Here is a 19,387-nt window from a genome sequence, read left to right as displayed (position 1 = left end):
TTGTGGACCAGTGTCCTGAAGTTGGCTCTCCCACCTCAGAGGCACAGCACTGATTCCTGGCTGCAGCACCAAGAGCCTTTCATCCACACGGCTCAGAATAAAAGGGAGGAAAAGTAGAAAGAAAGAAAGAGAGAGGATAAAATAAAGTAAGATAAAAAATAAAGTTATTAAAATAAAAAATAAGAAACAATTATTAAGAAAAAAAATTTAAGTAAAAAAAAAAAAACACAACAAAAGAAAAACGGTCAGACAGAACCCTAGGACAAATGGTGAAAGCAAAGCTATACAGACAAAATCTCACACAGAAGCATACACATACACACACCCAAAAAGAGGAAAAGGGGAAAAATAATATATATTGTTCTCAAAGTCCACCTCCTCAATTTGGGATGATTCATTGTCTGTTTAGGTATTCCACAGGTGCAGGGTATATCAAGTTGATTGTGGAGATTTAACCTGCTGCTTCTAAGGCTGGTGGGAGAAATTTCCCTTTCTTTTCTTTTTTTTCCCACAGCTCCCGGGATTCAGCTTTGGATTTGGCCCCGCCTCTGCGTGTAAGTCTCCTGAGGGCGTGTGTTGTTCGCTCAGACAGGACGGGGTTAAAGGAGCCGCTGATTCAGGGGCTCTGGCTCACTCAGGCCAGGGGCAGGGAGGGGCACGGAGTGCGGGACGAGCCTGCAGCGGCAGAGGCCGGCGTGGCGTTGCACCAGCCTGAGGCGTGCCGTGCGTTCTCCCGGGGAAGTTGTCCCTGGATCCCAGGACCCTGGCAGTGGCGGGCTGCACAGGCTCTGGGAGGGGAGGTGTGGACAGTGACCTGTGCTCCCACACAGGCTTCTTCGTGGCGGCAGCAGCAGCCTTAGCGTCTCATGCCCGTCTCTGTGGTCCGCACTGATAGCCTCGGCTCGCGCCCATCTCTGGAGATCTTTTAAGCGGCACTCTTAATCCCCTCTCCTCGTGCACAGGGAAACAAAGAGGGAAGGAAAAGCCTCTTGCCTCTTTGGCAGGTCCAGACTTTTTCCCGGACTCCCTCCCGGCTAGCTGTGGTGCACAAACCCCCTGCAGGCTGTGTTCACGCCGCCAACCCCAGTCCTCTCCCTGTGATCCGACCGAAGCTTGAGCCTCAGCTCCCAGACCCTCCCGCCCCGGCGGGTGAGCAGACAAGCCTCTCGGGCTGGTGAGTGCCGGTCGGCACCGATCCTCTGTGTGGGAATCTCTCCGCTTTGCCCTCCGCACCCCTGTTGCTGTGCTCTCCTCCGCGGCTCCGAAGCTCCCCGCTCCGCCACCCGCCCGTGAAGGGGCTTCCTAGCGTGTGGAAACCTTTCCTCCTTCACGGCTCCCTCCCACTGGTGCAGGTCCTGTCCCTATTCTTTTGTCTCTGTTTCTTTTTTTCTTTTGCCCTACCCAGGTACGTGGGGAGTTTCTTTCCTTTTGGGAGGTTTGAGGTCTTCTGTCAGCGTTCAGTAGGTGTTCTGTAGTTGTTCCACGTGTAGATGTATTTCTGATGTATCTGTGGGGAGGAAGGTGATCTCCACGTCTTACTCTTCTGCCATCTTCCCCCTCATCCCTAAAGAGTGTTTTATATATAGCCTCCTAAATTTTCTTCTAGAATTTTTATTGTCTTATTTTTCACACTTGATGTTTTTAAACGAGTAAAATCTACTTTTTTTCCATTTAATTTAAATTCTTTTTTGTTATATTCTAACTCCCGGATATTATTTATTTCTGACTCTATTTTTGGCCTACTGATCTAGCTTCTTAATCCCCTGTCAATACCACAGTGTTCTCATTACACTGTCTCTATGGAATGTTTTAATGTCTGATAAGACAGTTATCTTCTAATTTTCTTATGTTTTCAAATATTCTTATCCTCTGACATTCATTTTCCCACGTGAATTTTAAGATTCTTTATCCATCTCCAAAGGACACCTACTTTTTCCTATTAAGGTCTTTACGAACACTTAGCAACACCATACTCTTCTACAGTGACCATGAAGCAACACAACAAACAGTGATTTCAAAACTGGTTTTAAGGGACTTCCCTGGTGGTGTAGTGGTTAAGAGTCTGCCTGCCAATGCAGGGGATATGGGTTTGAGCCCTGGTCCCTGAGGATCCCACATGCTGCGGAGTGGCTAAGCCTGTGTGCCACAACTACTGAGCCTGCGCTCTAGGGCCCACGAGCCACAACTGCTGAGCCCTCGTGCCACAGCTGCTGAAGCCCACGCACCTAGAGCCTGTGCTCTACAGCAGGAGAGGCCACCGCAATGAGAAGGCCGCCACACCACAGCAAAGAGTGGCCCCCACTTGCCACAACTAGAGGAAGCCCACACACAGCAACAAAGACCCAATGCAGCCAAAAATGAAAATAAATACATTAATTAATTTAAAAAAACCAAACAACAAACTTGTTTTAAGGTAAATGCAGAAACATTTTTCATATGTTAGTCTCTTATCCTGACCCTCTGTAAAAGCTTGGTGCCTAAACTATGGCTGCATTAATAACTACTCAGAAACACACTAGCTGAAAACAACAGTAATCCTCTATTACCTCTCGTGGTTTCTGCGGGTCATGAATCCAGGGGTGGCTTGGCTGTGGGGTGCTGATTCAGGTTCTCCTGCAAGGTTGTAGTCAGATGTTGTCAGGACCGCAATCATGGGAAGACTTGATAGGAGCCGGAGGATGCCTTTCCCAGGCAACTCACTCACTCACACAGCGAGTTGGCTGGGGCCTCAGCTCCCCTCCACATGGAGCTCCTCACAGGGTGGCTTGAGCATCCTCAAGGCCACTAGCGATGGATGTGGGGTGTGGCTACTAGGCTGCCCATGGCTGGGGCCCCATCCCTGCCTGGACGGCCTCCTCAAGCTCCACTCTTCCTCAATACAAGCTTCTGATAGTAAGTCTGGGGAGGACATCAGAGGCTGGCTGCATGCCTGCACCCTGACAACACGGAGGCTGGGAAGTGACTGTCAGGCATCTATAGCTGCTTTAGTGGGAGCTGGCCTCTGCCTCACGAAGGAGAAGTTTCTCCTAAACAGGAAAGGGGAATGCGAAGCCCAAAATAATAATGACTATCTACTATGGTAATGAACTTTCTTGTGATAAGGATAGGTCTTAAAAATGCCTAGCGATGTGGAGAGATGGCCCTGGCATTGTCCTATGGAAACAATTCCTCTTTCAGTTTTCACAGGAGTAGATGATCCAGGTGGTTGTTCTTCAGTTTATCTTCTGTGCTGCTGACTGCAGAGGGAGCCATTTGCTTCAGCAGCAGTTGTCAGGATTGACACTCTAAGGAAAATTGAGAAGCTGTCCTGTGCTCTCACCTGAACAGAGGACCACAGCAGTGCCAACTGGCGATGGGCGCTATGGAATGCCTGCCTGCAGAAGCAAAAAGCCTGGTCCTGAATCTGCTTAGCTGAGTCCTCAGCTGAGACTCAAATTCCACACCATCAGCTTAGAAGAGGAGGAAGGGACAGGGTCCCCTGTCATCCATCTCAACCCCAGAAGAGGCTCAGTAATGCTCCTCGGTGTGTCTGACTGCATGCAGCACAGACGGCCATCGGCATGCCTTCCTGGGTGAGGAGGCTGTTAGTGGCCCTAGTAAATGACAAGTCAACCTAGTCATTTGAACTTTAGACAACTCATTCTCCAAGGAGCAACATCAAGCTATTCTATCCGCAGTGATTATACACCAGACCAATTGCTTTTTGAGGCCACTTCTGGTTGGGTCAGTAAAAGTGTGTCACTGGCTGGAGGCTGTCTACTCATTTGTTAGGGCAGAGGGTTTCTTATGCAGTTCATTTAAAAGTTCTATTAGGTTATTTATGTGAAAAGTTGGAAATGTAAGGCTGCATCGCAAACGATGATACATTTATCTAGCGTTTCCTGGCATAAAACCATCATAGGACTCACAGAGCAGTATCAGACATAGTTCATGTTTTTGGGGAACTTCCAGGTTATTAGGGGTATCACCATCTCTAGACCAAATGACTAGAACTCCAGGCAGGAAATGATGAACTCCAGGTGGTGGGGCAGCATGAGAATCACCAGATTGCTGGGCACTACCCCTAGAGATTCTGATTCAATAGATTTGGGTGGGGCACAGACATCTGCATCTCTAACAATTTCCCACATGATGCTGATGCTGCTGGTCCAGGGACTTTGAGAACCACTGGTCTTTCACATCCAGCCAAGGCTTTATAAAGACAATGCTTATATTGGACATTTTCATAAATTGAATCAAGTTTTTTTTTTTTTTTTTTTTTTTTTTGCAGTATGCGGGCCTCTCACTGTTGTGGCCTCTCCCATTGAGGAGCACAGGCTCCGGACGCACAGGCTCAGCGGCCATGGCTCACGGGCCTAGCCGCTCCGCGGCATGTGGGATCTTCCCAAACCGGGGCACGAACCCGCATCCCCTGCATCGGCAGGCGGACTCTCAACCACTGCGCCACCAGGGAAGCCCGAATCAAGTTTTTAATAAAGATGCCTCACATTCCCTCTTTAATATATTTATGACCCCATTGAAGAGAATGTTACTTACAACCTAGAAAAAGGTTTGCTTTCAACATTTAGGTTAAACTAACCTGAAAGAATAAAATATTTTTTGACTCAGCAAGTCTAAGTCTAGGAATTTATCTTAAAGAAATAACCAGAGTTGTGTGTAAGGAGAAATATATACAAGGATTCTCATGGCAGTGTGGTTTACAATAGTAAAAATTGAGAATCAAAATAAATGCCTAGCAATGGGGGCTGGTATATCTTCTAGAACAAAGAAGTTCTTCTCAGTTTATTAAAAATGATGATGTAGTTACATATTCATTGGCATGAAAGGTGTTATAAATAAACTATAGTTGATAGACACACACACACTGGAAATACCAAAGTGATAATAATGGTTCTCAGAGGAGCATTCCTCCTTCCATGTTTTCTAATTTATCTGCAATGACCATGGATGACTTCTGTGATTCTCCTCTACTGTAAGAAAAGGGGAGTGCCGATGTACTTACCTTAAGTATTTGAGTCAGTTTGAAGCCAGCCCAATCTGCTGTTACAGAAAAGCGGGTTTTGTTTCTAAAGCCAAGATTCTCCACCATTGGCAGCCCAGAATAATGAAACTCCCAAACACTGGCTACAGGGTAAGCACAATTGAAATAGGGTCTGGCCTCCACACACCTCTTACCCTGAATGCACATTTAATTGCTGTGCCTCAATCCTAAAATAGACAGCCCCCTTTTTTTTAATTGATAGGTACTATTCTTAGAGGTGTCTTCTTGTGTATTCAAAAGGAAATGAACATTTGCAAACCCCTGAACTCCTGTTGTTTTTAATTTTCCATGCAATTCAGTTGAATATTTGTTGTGTGAAATAACCATGGAGTAAAAATAGAAAGTTTATTTATTTCCTATCTTCTGGTATTTATCATCTCCCCATGAGCAGCAGGTTTCCTTTTCCGAGCTGGCCCACCTTTTTTCCAACTGATTAATTCTGGTAGAGGCAGTGAGTGCTGTTCACTCATTGAAAAGCTACCCTGTGCAGAGCAGTGGGGTGGGTGCCCTGGGGACAAGAGAGACAGTGTCCTCGTACACCTCGGTCTTTACCGACAGCAACATACCTTCACAGAGATCATTGCTTTTAAGCTTTGCTAGAGCCCTAAAAAGCAGATTTTGTTTCTGTACAGGTGAGGAAACTGAGTCATAGAAGTTTTGTAACTGACCAAACATCACGGAGTCAGGATTCAGACCCCAGTCCCCTAAGGCAGCTCAAGCACTCATCCTTATGTGCCCTGGCTCCCTTCCTACTGGAAGCATCTGGAAGTTGTTCTCTCCTAGGCCGTCTTCTTCCCTTTCCTCCTGTTTGCTTTCTTCTCCAGCCTCCTCCTGGGGTTTGGCTGGGACTCAGCTGCTGCTGCAGGGTCAGCAACAACTTCCTTCGGTTGTGACTTCTGCCCTGTTCCTACAGAAACAATTCTCTGAAAGGCTGGGGCTGGCGGGCGGGTGAGGAGAGGGTAAGGATGGTTACATTGTCATTTTTGTTATCACTTTTATCAAGTACTCAGCTTGTTAAAGGCTCCAAGACAACCACCTCCATGCCCCCCCACCAAGCCCCAGTCCCCATGTGTCATGGCTTGCGTTCTTCAGGAAGCAGCCTCTGACATGGAGCTGAGTGGGCAGGACATTTATGCAGGATTGGCCCCTGTGGACAGGAGAGGAGGAAAGCAGGATGAGGCAGAGGAGAAGTCGCAGAGCAGCGGGGCTTGACAAGCCTTACCCGAAATCATGGGGAGCTCAGGACTCAGGATTGTTTGCACAGGACAAAATGACCAGGCCTTCTACCTCGACCGTGACCAGTTGTTAAGTGTGGGCCACGTGGGAAAGGCGTGATCTTGGGCAAGGCAGCTCTGCAGCTGAGGCAGCTTCTGCAGGGACCACAGCTGCAGGCTGTCTGTGTCCCCCACTCCTGGAAGCTGGGCAACATGTCCTTCCTTGAAAGGAGATCTGGGTGGTACAACTCCATCTCTGGGTTTTGGGGTAACACAGTGAAGATGGAGACCAGCCTGCTTCAAAGATTCTTAGCCAATTGTATTGACATCCTGAGGTCCATTATCATCATAGGAGATGCTTGAGGAAAGTCTTCACAAAGACATGGGTCAGCTAAGCCTCTCAATAAGTAGAACTGCTCTCATAGCATCCTGCTTGTTCACAGCCTCTCCTATAATAAGCCACGGGGCCATGATCGGAGAGGAGGAGACATGATGTGACAGATATAATGTTCTCTCCAAATCTGAGCCTTTGGAGGAGGGGTTTTGTCTGCTGATCTCCTGACTTTTCAAAATCAGCACATGAAAATCCTTATCTGGATGTGGCGCTTCTGTGGGGGATTAGAAAGAGCACTCACCTGGGAGTCAGGAAATCACGGCTCTAGTCCTGACTTTGCCCCTCGCCTTACAGCTCTGTGACATTGACCTCTCTGGGCCTCGGTTTCCTCATCCGTTAGATGAGGGAATTTGGCTTGAAGAGGCCTGTGGTCACCTCCAGCTTAGAATCATGATGATTCTCCATTATCTAGACCAGGGGTTGGTAAATTATGGTTCACAGGCCACATCTCATTCACTACCAGTTTCCATAAATACAATTTTACTAGAACACAGTCATGCTCATTCATTTACCTGTTGCCAGTGGCTGTCTTCAGTTGAGTCATTGCAAGAGAGATTCTTTGGCCTGCAAATTCTAAAATATTTACTACTTGACCCTTTACAGAAAAAGTTTGCCAACCCTTAAGCAAATCTTTGGTCACACGCCATTCTAACGAGTAGGAGGAGAATGAATGAGGGCTATGAAGACGTGCCGTTGCAATAATCTGGGCAAAGAGGGTTGTCTGTCAAGGAATTGCTATTCCCTGAGTATTCTGTAGGCAATTGAGAGAAAGAGGAGGGTTGAAGGAGATTAGGTGAGAAGCATTCTGAATGTGCTGTGCACCAAGGGCAGTGTCTGCAAGGATTCCTGACTAAGCGATGTGCTGGGAGATTAAGGGAGAGCTCGTTTGCCAAAATATCCACCCCTGCACTGCCTGCATCAGCTCTTCATTACCCACATGGTAGGGTGTTTAGCAGGGAGGGTAAACACAGGTTTTTGTTTTACAATCAAGGTCATTTGTCCAGCAGCTGGAATGAGTAAAGGGAGATTTTGGAAGAAATGAGAGAAGAATTTCTCTCTGCTGGTGAAATGTCAGGATCATCACGCTGTCACATCTTCAGGGAAAATAGCTCTGCTGTAAGAGACCACAGAAGTAGGAGGGATCCTGACAATATTACTCTCATGAGCTGTGCTTTACATTCTTAAGAAACACAGCTTCTAGTTGCTTAATGTCTCTTTATATCATTTTGTTTTCATCTCATTGTCAAAACACTCCCATGGGTGGTATCAAGTGTTATAAACCTCACTAGCCAATATTCCACAGTTGTTCCTATTTCCACAGGAACAATTTCAGGATGGTGGTGACTGATGTTCTATAATGCCTGTAACATTTCTTGTTGGTCCCAGCCATTTGCCTCTTAACATTTGGTCCCTTTGATAGCTCTTTATCTTTGTTAGTGTAAATGTTACCTTCCCAAGTAAAGTCTGTAACCCTGGAGGTCCAGGGATATGTCTTATACCAGATCATAGAATGTTTGAAATGAAAGAAGACCCTTAGTCTAGTGAAACGCTTAGATATACAGTGAGGAAACTGAGGCCCAGAGAGGTGACTGGAGGTCCATGCAGCTGGTGATGTTAGAAATAGAATGATAATTGTGGTCCCCTAATCTGAAGGCTGGTGCTTTTTCCATAGATCCTCATTATACCTCTTTGTAGTCCCTGTACCAGGGTACATCTCCTCAGTTCTAATTCTGCTGATTATCTAGATAGATATCCTGCCTTCCCCAATTGATTGCAAGCCCTTTACAGGTTAAGGACCACAGCTACTATTTACATTACCTTTGATTTTAATTCCCACCTATTGAGCATCTAAAATATATGGTTTACCTTAAGAAACTTGAAAACTTGATCGAATTAAACCTAAAGCAAGCAGAAGGGAGAAAATAATAAAGGCTGGAGTGGAAATAAATGAAATAAACAATAGAGAATATCAATGAGACCACAAATTGTTTCTTTGAAAAAATATTAAAAATTGATCAATATCTAGCTATACTGACCAAGAAAATAAGAAAGAAGACTCAAATTAAGAAATCAGGAATGAAAGGGGAGACATTGCTACCACCTTTAAAGAAATTAAAATGATTATAAGGGCCAAAAAATTAGATAATTTAGATGAAAGAACAAATTTCTAGAAAGATGCAAATTACTGAAACTGACTTAAGAAGAAAAAAATATCTGAATAGGGCTGTAACAAATAGGTCAAATTAGTAATTTTAAAAGTTCCAACAAAGAAAAGACCAGGCCCAGATTGCTTCACTGGTGAATTCCACTAAACATTCAAAGAGGAATTAATACCAGTTTCACAAACTCTTCCAAAAAATAGAATATGATAGAACATTTCCCAACTCATTCTGTGAGGCCGTTCTTTGATACTAAGACCAAAGATATCACAAGAAAAAATAAAAACAACAAATTATGGAACAATATTCATTGTAGATATATATGCAAATATCATAAACAAAATACTAGTAAAGTAAACACGGCAATAGAAAAATGATTATAAGGATTACATAGAAAGACCAAGTGAGATTTATCTGAAGAATGTGAGGATAGTTTTACATCAGAAAATCAATAATATTGATTGAACATGATACACCATATTCATAGACTAAAGGACAAAAACTATATGACCATCTCAGTAGATGCAGAAAAGCATTTGACAAAATCCAACACCATTTCTTGATAAAAACACTCAACAAACTAGGAATACAAAGGAGCTTCCTAAACCTGACAAAGAACCTCTGTGAAAATACCTACAGCAGCATTACTCATAACACTCATTTTGTCTGTCCATTCATCTGTTGTTGTAGAAACAGCCCATGTCCATCAACAGATGAATGGATAAACAAATAGTGATATATACATACAATGGAATATTATTCATCCATAAAAAGGAGGTCCTGACACAGGCTACAATGTGGGTGAACTTGAAAACATCATGCTCAGTGAAATAAGCCAGACACAAAAGGACACATATTGTATGATCCCACTTACATGCGATATCTAGAACAGTAAAACTCACAGACACAGAAGCCTATTAGACATCACCAGGGGGTTGAGGAGGGGAGAATGGTGAGTTATTGTTTAATGGTTACAGAGTTTCTGTTTGGAGTGATGAAAAAGTTTTGGAGATAGACACATCATGAATGTACTAAAGCCATTGAGTTGTACCCTTAAAAATGGATTAAGAAGTTCAAAAAAAAGATGAACAGGACATAATCTCTGTGGTCAAGGAGTTACTAGCTAGTTGAAAAGGGTAGGGGAGTGGAGAGGGAGTGAAGAGTATTGGGAAACAGAACCTGGTGAGGAGCACCTTGGCTGACAACCCAGCACAGTGGTCACCATGGAGTGGGTATTCCCTCTAGGACGATTAAACATGGGCGGCCAGCATCTAGGCCTGGTGTCAAGTTCCAGCTGTGTAGGCTATCAATTGTGTGAAATGAACATCTCAAACCTCTTTCCTCATTGAAAAATGAATCTACTTCCTAGGAACCTTCCATGAGAGTAGGTAAGATGCTTAGCCCAGGGCCTGGCACTTATTCACCGAAAAATGTTTAGCCGTTATTGTTGTTGTGCTGTGGTTCATGATGAATTGGAATGAATTTGTATAGAAATGACCCTTCAAAAAGGCAATAGAAATACGAGTCACACCCCCGGGACAGGAGGGTGGAGGAACCCAGGATGGAAAGGTGGGGGCAACAGTTGACACATGGGACCAAGGAAAGGGCAGAACAGAGGGAGCCGACCATGATGGTGAACAGATTGGAGTAGAACGTGAAGGGGACAGGCCCCAGGCTGAGGGACACAGGAGAGGAGAGGGGAGTTGGTTTTCGAGAAAACTCATCACGAACCACCAAGTCCTGACATCTGCCTGCAGGTACGTTTTCCTAGAGCGGAAGGTCCTCTTGCTCCAGTGAAGCACGATGGGGAGGGAAAAGGGAGCAAATGCTCAAATTGTCCATGTGACACTTCCTGTCACCGCCTTCTTTTCCGAACATCTGGCCCTCTGTTTTGATGCTGACCTATGGTAAGCTGTGAGCGCGGTGCCCTCCTCTGCTCAGGCAGCGTGATTGGTCACTCCCTGTATTTTAATGGGGTCGTAGTTCCTCTTAAGAAGCAGATAGCCCAGGCAAGGAGTGGGTGGAAGAGGCAGGACGTGGTAGGACTTGGCTGCAAACTGATCCCCTGCTGCCCTCTGGCTGGAGTCACAGCCAGGGAAGACCCGCTGTGTCCCAACCACACAGCACGCCCTGCAGGGCTTTTCTCAGAGGTGCACAGAGACAAGTATCTTCAGAACTTCCCACAGGCAGGATAGAGTGGTCAGTTTTCTCTAAAATCTACCCCCCGCTGTGCACACATCCACCTTTAAAAATCACCACTGGTATAACCTCTGTTTGATGACTGGCTGGTGGACATTCTTCAGTCTTAGAAACCCTGAAAGGAGGAGAGTGCTGTCTAAACAATGCTTCTCGTCAGGATTCACTGTTCTTTAGAAAGAGCTGGAGGTGAAGCAAAGGTGAGGATCAATCAAAGGTAGTCAGAAAGGGACAGACTCAGTAGAAAGGCTGGGTCCCCAGCCTGTGGCTCAGAGAGCCCTGCGAGAGGTGACAGTACAGAGTTCCCGATCTGTGACGCCATCAGTGCCCCTGACATTGTGTGGGCATCTCACATGTCCATGCTGTTTCCAAGGGCATGAAAATGCTCTTGAAATTAACAAAGAGAAAATTAATTGTAAAAAAATCAACATAGAGATTGAGGATTCATTGATTTTTAAAAAACATCTAAGACAGCAGAGCTCTGGAATCAGAGCTTCACGTGCGTGCAACAAGCGTAGGGCCCCAGGCTCAGGAGGGGGGCCTGCACTTGGGGTTTAATGAAATTCCTAATAATTTGAATTTTGAATTTGTATTTTATAAATGAAGTCTGATGGGACAGTGGAATACATAGCAGGGCCTTGGAGCCTTGCTCAGGAGCTGGCTCCCTGGAGAGAGTCCTCCGACCAGCACCTACTCCCTGATACTACCCTCCCCTCCCCCTCCCTCCCCCCACTGCTGCCCTCTACTCCCTGGGCAGGGGGCGGCTAGGCATGACTTCTGGAAGGGTGGGATCAGGGAGGCGCCTGGGTCCTTGTGAGGGTCTTCACTCCTTGAGAGCATCTAGCCCAGTTCCCGAGCGAAGATGACATGAAGTAAATATCCTGTAAGAAACACCATGGCAGGTCCCAAGATAGATGCAGAAAAAGAAACCAGCTTTTCTCTTGCTTTTTGAACAATGGACCCTGCATTGTCATTTAGCACTGGATCCCACGGATTACTAGCTAGCCTGTCACATTGCTACTCAAAATGTGGTCCCAGGTCCAGCAGCACTTGTATCACCTGGGAGCATTTACAAATTCAGAATCCCAGTCCTGACCCACACCTACTAAGTCAGAATCTGCATTTTAACAGAATCCCTAGCTGATTCGTATCACATTTTAGCAGGATCTCTAGCAGTGGCCTAGAATGTACTCTGGGACTCAGTGACCTCCTATTAGATGAAGCCTGTGACGTCATCTAATTCATGTTGAGTGTGCTGTCCTTTTCTTTGACAATAAAGCAAGTGCTATTCATGTTGGAAGGTGGGATGGAAGGAGAAAGGCTGGTCAGTAAGAAACACTGAAAAAGGAATTGCTCTGAGCACCAAGCTTTGCCAGGCCTGTTGCTTGAAATTCTCTTTGCCCCGTCCTCTACCCTTGCTTGGGCTCAAGGCTCAGCATCTTTCCCCGTGATGCTGAGAGCCTTACTGAGGGGAACAGTAGCCATATTAAAATAAACTGCAGCTCCGGGGAAATTGCTCTGACCTTTATTTGCATAAGCCCTAAGGATTGCCAGCTCTCTCTAGGAGAGGTGGGGAAACATCGCCTTTCTTTCCGTCTTGGCAGAACTGATTTTTGAGCTTGCATGTTATTTGGCATGGTATGCTTGTTGTTTTAGTAACATTTCAGGTTCTAGGAAAGACGGTTATAAAAAGCAACCAACATGAATATGAAATGAACCTCTGTGCCTCCCAGTCACCCCCTTCACAAGAGCCTTCCCTGGAGAAAAGCAACCATCGGGCCACGGCCATTGGGAGAGGACGCTGCCATGGAGCCATCTCTGGTGACAGAGGCTGAGGCAGGTTTCTCTCGGAGTCGGGGGCGGGGGCGGGGCGGGGGAGGGTCTCCAGATTGAGAGCAAGGGGAGCTGTCAGGTGCCAGGACCTACCCGTGATATACCGGGAAGGACGTGTTGTTTACTTAGCTAATTGTGACGTGCCCTTTACAAAGTTCACACCAGTGATTCCGCATCTAGAGATGGAGCCTGAGGAAAGACCAGAGATTCTGACGAAGTGAAGCAAGACAGTATTCATCTTGATGGTGTCTGTAAGAACAAGAAGTTCAAAGTGGGGTGCATGCCCCCAAGCGGGTGTACAAAGAAGGGCAGTGTAAGAAATGATAGAATTTGCATTTAATCGTTTCAATTTAAAAATATAGGGAAAAGGCTTTACTAATACACAAAATGAGAGTTGGCCCTCACTTCCTCATTTGGTCCCCAAAGCAGACAGTCATGTGTTCTATGAGGGAAAAGCTGGAGTTTCACATCGTGGGTATCTTCTCAGACAAAGCAACTACGTGGATATACAGTAGTTTATAAACGAATCTTAGGGCTCAAAGTTTTCTCCTGATGGGATGAGGTCTAAGAGATGGAGAAACAGGACACTGGCCCCTCCCTCAGCCCACGTGAAGATCCAGCTCTGATGACCCAGCCCCTCACTTGGGGGCAGCCTTAGCTTCTTAGTGGGAAAGGAATGTTGTTTCAGTTGGTGGATTATTTCTTTCCCATCAGTTCCAACATGTTCTGTAAGAACTTCCAGGGTATCTTGGTAAAAATTGTGGCTCTCTCAGCAGATTTCCTAACTCTGCAGCTTTCATTAACAACTCTTTACCTTCTGAACCCAGCTTTGGCCTTCTGCTCCATTCTGCTGAAGTTCAAGGCTGCAGATGACCCCCTGGTCAGCACCTTGCCTTCCACTGCAAAAAAGCTACTGCTCAGGTGTGAGGTTAAGATAAAGGGAAAACAAAGCTTATCAGAAAAAATTCCTCAGTCATCAGAGCAAACCTGCTGAAAGATACTGGCCAAGGGCTCCCCAAGAATGTTTTCTTTTCTATAGATGCATTTTCCCCTGTGTACAAAAAGCTCATCTTTTAAATAACTGTGTTTGTTTAAATAGTACTTTTTGAGAGAGGCTTTGTCCTGGAATTCCTTGTACATATTAAAACTGTAAATCATCTTGTCATTAGGAATACAACTCTTTATTATGCATGTCATAATTGAATTTATCTCTAATTAATGAGGAATTACCCTGTGGCCAAGGTGGATTAGCTTCTGTCTTCTTTTTTTTTTTCAAACGTCTTTATTGGAGTATAAGTGCTTTACCATGGTGTGTTAGTTTCTGCTGTATAACAAAGTGAATCCGTTATACATATACACATGTCCCCATATCTCTTCCCTCTTGCATATCCCTCCCTCTCACCCTCCCTATCCCACCCCTCTAGGTGGTCACACAGCACCAAGCTGATCTCCTTGTGCTATGCGGCTGCTTCCCACTAGCTATCTATTTTACGTTTGGTAGTGTATATATGTCCATGCCACTCTCTCACTTTGTCCCAGCTTACCCTTCCCTCTCCCCATATCCTCAAGTCCATTCTCTAGTAGGTCTGTGTGTTTATTCCTGTTTTACCCCTAGGTTCTCCATGACATTTTTTCCCCTTAAATTCCATATCTATGTGTTAGCCTATGGTATTTGTCTTTCTCTTTCTGACTGAATTCACTCTGTATGACAGACTCTAGGTCCATCCACCTCATTACAAATAGCTCAATTTCGTTTCTTTTTATGGCTGAGTAATATTCCATTGTATATATGTGCCTCATCTTCTTTATCCATTCATCCAATGATGGACACTTAGGTTGTTTCCAGCTCCGGGCTATTGTGAATAGAGCTGCAATGAACATTTTGGTACATGGCTCTTTTTGAATTATGGTTTTCTCAGGATATATGCCCAGTAGTGGGATTGCTGGGTCCTATGGTAGTTCTATCTTTAGTTTTTTAAGGAACTGCCATACTGTTCTCCATAGTGGCTGTATCAATTTACATTCCACCAACAGGGCAAGAGGGTTTCCTTTTCTCTACACCCTCTCCAGCATTTACTGTTTGTAGATTTTTCGATGTTGGCCATTCTGACTGGTGTGACGTGATACCTCATTGTAGCTTTGATTTGCATTTCTCTAATGATTAATGATGTTGAGCATTCTTTCCTGTGTTTGTTGGCAATCTGTGTATCTTCTTGTGGTTTGTTTTTCTTTGATATTGAGCTGCATGAGCTGCATGTAAATTTTAGAGATTAATCCTTTGTCAGTTGCTTCATTTGCAAATATTTTCTTCCATTCTGAGGGTTGTCTTTTTGTCTTGTTTATGGTTTCCTTTGCTGTGCAAAAGCTTTGAAGTTTCATTAGGTCCCATTTGTTTATTTTTGTTTTTAATTCCATTTCTCTAGGAGGTGGGTCGAAAAGGATTTTGCTGTGATTTATGTCATAGAGTGTTCTGCCTATGTTTTCCTCTAAGAGTTTGATAGTGTCTGGCCTTACATTTAGGTCTTTAATCCATTTTGAGCTTATTTTTGTGTATGCTCTTAGGGAGTGTTCTAATTGCATTCTTTTATATGTAGTTGTCCAGTTCTCCCAGCACCACTTATTGAAGAGGCTGTCCTTTCTCCACTGTACATTCTTGCCTCATTTATCAAAGATAAGGTGACCATATGTGTGTGGGTTTATCTCTGGGCTTTCTATCCTCTTCCATTGATTTATATTTCTGTTTTTGTGCCAGTACCATGTTGTCTTGATTACTATAGCTTTGTAGAATAGTATGAAGTCAGGGATCCTGATTCTTCCAGCTCCGCTTTTCTTTCTCAAGATTTCGTTGGCTATTCAGAGTCTTTTGTGTTTCCATACAAATTGTGAAATTTTTTCTTCTAGTTATGTGAAAAATGCCAGTGGTAATTTGGTAGGGATTGCATTGAATCTGTAGATTGCTTTGGGTAGTAGAGTCATTTTCACAGTGTTGATTCTTCCAATCCAAGAACATGGTATATCTCTCCATCTATTTGTATCATCTTTAATTTCTTTCATCAGTGTCTTATAATTTTCTGCATACAGGTCTTTTGTCTCCTTAGGTAGGTCTATTCCTAGATACTATATTCTTTTTGTTGCAATGGTAAATGGGAGTATTTTCTTAATTTCATTTTCCAATTTTTCATTATTAGTGTATAAGAATGCAAGAGATTTCTGTGCATTAATTTTGTATCCTGCAACTTTACCAAATTCATTGATTAGCTCTAGTAGTTTTCTGGTGGCATCTTTAGGATTCTCTATGTATAGTATCATGTCATCTGCAAACAGTGACAGCTTTACTTCCTTTCTGATTTGGATTCCTTTTATTTCTTTTTCTTCTCTGATTGCTATAGCTAAAACTTCCAAAACTATGTTGAATAATAGTGGTGAGAGTGGGCAACCTTGTCTTGTTCCTGATCTTAGTGGAAATGGTTTCAGTTTTTCACCATTGAGGATGATGTTAGCTGTGGGTTTGTCATACATGCCCTTTATTTTGTTGAGGAAAGTTCCCTCTATGCCTACTTTCTGGAGGGTTTTTTATCATAAATGGGTGTTGAATTTGTCAAAAGCTTTCTCTGCATCTATTGAGATGATCATATCTTTTTTCTCCTTCAGTTTGTTAATATGGTGTGTCACATTGATTGATTTGCGTATATTGAAGAATCCTTGCATTCCTGGGATAAACCCCACTTGATCATGCTGTATGATCCTTTTCATGTGCTGTTGGATTCTGTTTGCTAGTATTTTGCTGAGGATTTTTGCATCTATGTTCATCAGTGATATTGGTCTGTAGTTTTCTTTCTTTGTGACATCTTTGTCTGGTTTTGGTGTCAGGGTGATGGTGGCCTCGTAAAATGAGTTTGAGAGTGTTCCTCCCTCTGCTATATTTTGGAAGAGGTTGAGAGGGATAGGTGTTAGCTTTTCTATCAATATTTGATAGAATTCGCCTGTGATACCTTCTGTCTTCTTATTGCCCTTGACTGTTGCCTTGAAGTTGCTGAAGTGCTGATGAATTCAGTAAGGGCTGTGCATTGATTTTCAGGCACAAGGAGTGTCACCAGCTCAGCTCCAGACACACTAGCAGAACCACCAGTTTTCAACAGTGCAGCGGCCAGGGCCAAGGTGAAATGCCTGTGGGAGTAATTAGCCTGTGACCTGACCCCTTGGAGAGTGCAATGGTAGAACATATGGACAGAATGTGGTCAGTCATGTGGTGCCATTCTGTTCGTTCACCACAAAAATCACAGCTGTGCTTTTCTAGAAGCAGCAGTGAATGGGGTGTGCACAGCTCAGTTGAAGAGGCCTGAATCTGCATGCAAGGTGCTGGCTGTGGTCTGAACATGTTACCCCCAAACTCACATGTTGAAATCCTAACCCCCAAAGAAGATGGTATTAGTAGGTGGGGCCTTTGGGAGGTACTTAAATCATGAGGGTGGAGCCCTCAGGAGTGGGATTAGTGCCTTATAAAAGAGGCTCCAGATTGATCCCCACCCCTTCTGCCATATGACAAGGCCCTAGCTATGACCCAGGAAGAGGGCCTCACCAGAAGGTGGCCACACTGGTGCCTTGACCTAGGACTTCCCAGCCTCCAGAACTGTGAGCAAAAAAATGTCTGTTGTTTCTAAGCCACCCAGCCTGTGCTGCTTTGCTCTAGCAACCCAAACAGACTAAGCACCTGTTATAAACTTCTTGGCAGGGAAGAGACCCCAACCTCCTAGTCTAACTTCTCCATGTCTCCAGATGAGGGGTGGGAAACTCTCTGTGAAGGGCTAGATGGTGAATATTTTAGGTTCCATGGGCCATATGATTTCTGTTACCATTACAACTCTGCTCCTATAGCACAGAAGCAGCCATGGACAATGTGACTTAATGAGTATGGCTGTGATTTAGTGAAACATAGTTTTCAAACTGCAAATGAATTTCATATAATTTTCAGGTGGCAAAAATATTATTCTTACTTTGATTTTTTTCAATCATTTAAAAACGTTCAAGCAATTTTTAACTCACAAGATGAACAGAAACAAATAGCAGGTCAGATTTGGCCTGTGGGCTATATGGTTTGTGGACCCTTCCTGTAGATGTTCCAACTCAGAAGCTTCTCTCTAAAATCTACTTCCTCTGTTGGTGCTGGTTGAATAGTTAAGAAGTTTGGCAAAAATTATTTTTCAGTCGATGTGCATTTATATTTTTCTTGCAGTGCAACACATCATCATATAGGCTGATGTTTGGAAACAAAGGAGAAAAAAAGTGTTGAAAATTATTTCCAAACCTCAAGCTGATAATGTGTTTAGATGCCGATTGTTTTCAAGTCTTGCCTGTACCTGAGTGGTAACCTAGTAACACAGTTACCATGGCAACAAGAGATTCCCAGGATCTGGAAGTGAGGGAGTTTGAACTAAACTTTCCCACCCCTTCCTCATTCCACTCGTCCTTGCTGGGAGGAGATTATGTTGAAGGCTTTTGCTAAGCTCCCTGTCGATAATTTTCAAAGACAAGAAAAGCAGCTCGCTTATTTCGCCCTTAAAATCTAATAATGTGGTGTTGTCAGACTTTTTATCTAAGACTTCATTGCTTTTGCAAAGTATACAACATCTCACTTCCTAGCACATTACAAAATGCTTTACATAATTAAAATGAAAGCAGTTTTGCCAAAATAAGTGACCAAGATTCATTCCAGTGAATTTTTTCCCCTTTTGCTGTTTTCTTCCTTACTGTTTGACTGAATTTGACCAAATGTTTTCTGGCTCACGGATACAGTTTGGGCTACTCCCTCATGGATGGTACTGCCCCTCTGGCAGCATAACGTGCCATCCCCTTATATTCCATGTCATGAAGCCCCACACCATTCCAGAAAAGGCGAAGAGGAAGTTGAGGCTGCAGGGCTGAGGATCTTCTGAGAATGTTGTGTTTCCTCAGGTTCTAAGACTTAGAGGACAGTCAGAAGAGGTGGAATCTTGTGTTCTTTCCCTACACGGTAATGTACTGGCCACAGCCTCAGCATGTGGACAGCAACTGTTGGGATGCAAAGAACAATAAATGACATTTGTCCCCAAGGAGATTATAATGCAGGGAAAGCACCAAACTTCAAACTGAAAAACTAAATAACAACACAGTGGTTATGTAATCTGAGGTGATGGTTAAAAAAAGCACCCAAGTGGGACCATAGCCATGTGCCAAACAGAGCAGGTGGTGAGAGCATCAAGGTGAGGAAAGGAAGTTGAGGATGTCTCTGGGGGAAGAGGGAACTTGGCCTCGGCCTTAACAGAGATGTAGGATTTGAAGGGTAAAGAGAAGGGGGGAACTGGAGGCCAGCACATTTGGAGTCCGAGTCTTAGTTTCACCAGTAGATGGCTTTCTGAGCTTAGGCAAGTGGTTTTTACTGAGGTTCAGTTTTCTCATAGCAAAATGGTCATCATATTATTGCCACAGCTGAGTACCTGGGAAGTGGACTTAAGGTTGGGGATTTCTGTGCAGGAGGTCTGTGAGGGGATGTCCTTGAGTCCAACATCTTCAG

At 44.2% G+C, this 19,387-nt stretch overlaps 1 protein-coding gene across 1 annotated transcript in view; it reads left to right on the top strand.

Moving 5' to 3' along the window:
* NEK11 (NIMA related kinase 11) overlaps positions 1-19,387 on the top strand; it is a gene marked incomplete at its 3' end in the record, with an annotated part of 277,346 nt that overhangs the window by 203,002 nt on the left and 54,957 nt on the right. The window contains 1 exon segment of the mRNA XM_079705252.1: positions 16,916-17,012. Within this exon segment, the coding sequence (XP_079561378.1) occupies positions 16,916-17,012 (97 nt within the window).

The sequence above is a fragment of the Hyperoodon ampullatus genome, assembly GCF_949752795.1.
Source record: "Hyperoodon ampullatus genome assembly, chromosome: 5".
Taxonomy (NCBI): Eukaryota; Metazoa; Chordata; class Mammalia; order Artiodactyla; family Ziphiidae; genus Hyperoodon; species Hyperoodon ampullatus.
The sequence above is the reverse complement of the archived record's forward strand: the minus strand, read 5'-3'. Positions and strand labels throughout refer to the sequence as shown.